Genomic DNA, 2,154 nt, shown 5'->3' with positions numbered 1-2,154 from the left:
CACGATTTTGATAAGTTTATGCTTCACCTATGAAGTTTTGATTTATTTTACCTAGGCTTGGATAATGAGCATTTAGAAAACCTTGTGATTGGGAGAAGAAGGAAAATGCATGATTTGATTTCAGTTTTTGAAACATTTCTTGATGAAAAAGACTAATAGGTATCATGCATGCTTAAGGGTTAGATTAATGGTGATTAAGGTCTTGAGCCAAGTTTTAGTGTTGGGATGAACTTGTAGGACCTTAAGCTAAGTTTTTAATTCATCATTAAGGTTGAAGTTATTACTGGCACATGATGATTGGAGTACAAGTGCATCCGTGGGGGTTAATTAGTTGAAATCACACTTAGGCATTAGTGAATTGTATGCAACGGGTTGAGTGTAAATTAGCATAGTTTCACTTTGGTTTATATATATATATATATATATATATAATTCTAAGGGAATAGATGGTTTTAGAATATGAAAAATATGAGGTTTATGAAGTTTGGTTAAAGTTGGAGTTTATTATAGAGAAAAATTAGGGCCTTAGTGGCAATTTTGGAAAGTTTAAGGGTATTTTTGTAAATACCTATAATTGATCCCTTTTTTATTGTGAACCTCTTCCTTAGAAACTCAATTCATAACTTTGTATAACTTTGTTTACAGCCGCTACGATCTTTCAAACTCAGGACAGTTTGTAAGTTGGCTTCTAACTTACACTTGATAAGTTATTTATGATTTATTGGTAAATTCCACATACATGTTAAAATTGTCATTTGAGCATGAACCATCATATTATATGATACATTGAGTACATGACAACTTGCTTACATGACATGTGCAAACTTTTCATCATTTGAACATGTTTTACAAATTTTCATTTTCACAAACAAACACGTCATGAAGAGAATTGTTTTCAAAGCATTGTATGAAAAGAAATTTTTGACATGACCCCAAAGGCTAGGGTGGGGCAATTACCCTAGTAGAACTCCTCTATCCACTCTAGAGTGTTTAAGAATAGAGTGGTAACCCTTGGGTTGACGAAAAATAGTCAATGGGTTCCTTTTAAGAAACGCCGGAGCGAAGTCAAATGTTATGACACCTAAAGCTGGTGGCTGTATATGTTATGATATTATGATGATGTTATGTTATGTTATCAATGCATTGAGGAGGAGTGTAGTCATCGAAACCGCGCGGAAAGGGAAGGGGGAAGAGAAGAGAAGAAGTCGAAGAAGCAAACCCTAGAAGAAATGGCGGAGAAATTGGCACCGGAGAAGCGCCACAGCTTCGTACACAACGGTCAGAAGGTGTTCGAGTGGGACCAGACTCTGGACGAGGTAAATATGTACATAAGCCTTCCACCTAACGTTCTTTCGAAGCAATTCTACTGCAAGATTCAGTCGAAACACGTCGAAGTCGGCATCAAGGGCAACCCTCCGTACCTTAATCACGAGCTTACAAGTCCAATGAAGACGGACTCTTCTTTCTGGACCATAGAGGATGATATAATGCACCTAACACTGCAGAAGAGGGACAAAGGTCAGACCTGGTCTTCACCCATTGTGGGTCAGGGTCAGCTGGATCCTTACGCAACCGATCTTGAACAAAAGCGTCTCATGCTTCTGAGATTTCAAGAAGAGAACCCAGGTTTCAACTTCTCGCAAGCACAGTTTTCCGGGGCCTGTCCTGATCCAAGGACTTTTATGGGTGCGGTGTGGACTGGTTGACAATCTTGGTATGATGCATTGCTTCTTAAATTTGTATATGTAAGATATAGTAAATGAAATGATCTTTATCTTATTCCCAACTTAGGTTTAACTATGATAATGTGATTAGTTTATCTCCAAAGTCCTCATGCAAAGCGCTGTAAGAACTTAATTAACATTAAATGGAATATGTTGTGGCTTATTTATTCTAAAAAAAAAAAAAATCAATACATTGAGAACGAGTCTGCAAACAACGTAGTTTCAACATGAGTTGTACTACTGTCACCAGCAGGTACTCACAGTGTATATGGAAAACTGTGATGATACTATACGTTATGATGTTAATTGCTAAGTATGAATGTTATTGCTAATAATGATGTTTCTCATTAATGAAATGCCATGTTTTTAAAAAATGAATGGAAAAATGTTCTCTGTAAAAAAATGTGCATCAAAACTTTTCTGAAAATGT

At 36.4% G+C, this 2,154-nt stretch overlaps 1 protein-coding gene across 1 annotated transcript; it reads left to right on the top strand.

Moving 5' to 3' along the window:
* Positions 1 to 1,146: 1,146 nt before the first annotated feature.
* LOC121262266 (nudC domain-containing protein 2-like) lies at positions 1,147 to 1,909 on the top strand. Its single transcript, XM_041164664.1, has one exon. It carries the CDS (start codon positions 1,230 to 1,232, stop codon positions 1,704 to 1,706), a length of 477 nt encoding a protein of 158 aa, XP_041020598.1. The 5' UTR covers positions 1,147 to 1,229; the 3' UTR covers positions 1,707 to 1,909.
* The last annotated feature ends 245 nt before the right edge of the window (positions 1,910 to 2,154 follow it).

This window comes from Juglans microcarpa x Juglans regia, chromosome 4S (assembly GCF_004785595.1).
Source record: "Juglans microcarpa x Juglans regia isolate MS1-56 chromosome 4S, Jm3101_v1.0, whole genome shotgun sequence".
Lineage (NCBI taxonomy): Eukaryota > Viridiplantae > Streptophyta > Magnoliopsida > Fagales > Juglandaceae > Juglans > Juglans microcarpa x Juglans regia.
The sequence above is the reverse complement of the archived record's forward strand: the minus strand, read 5'-3'. Positions and strand labels throughout refer to the sequence as shown.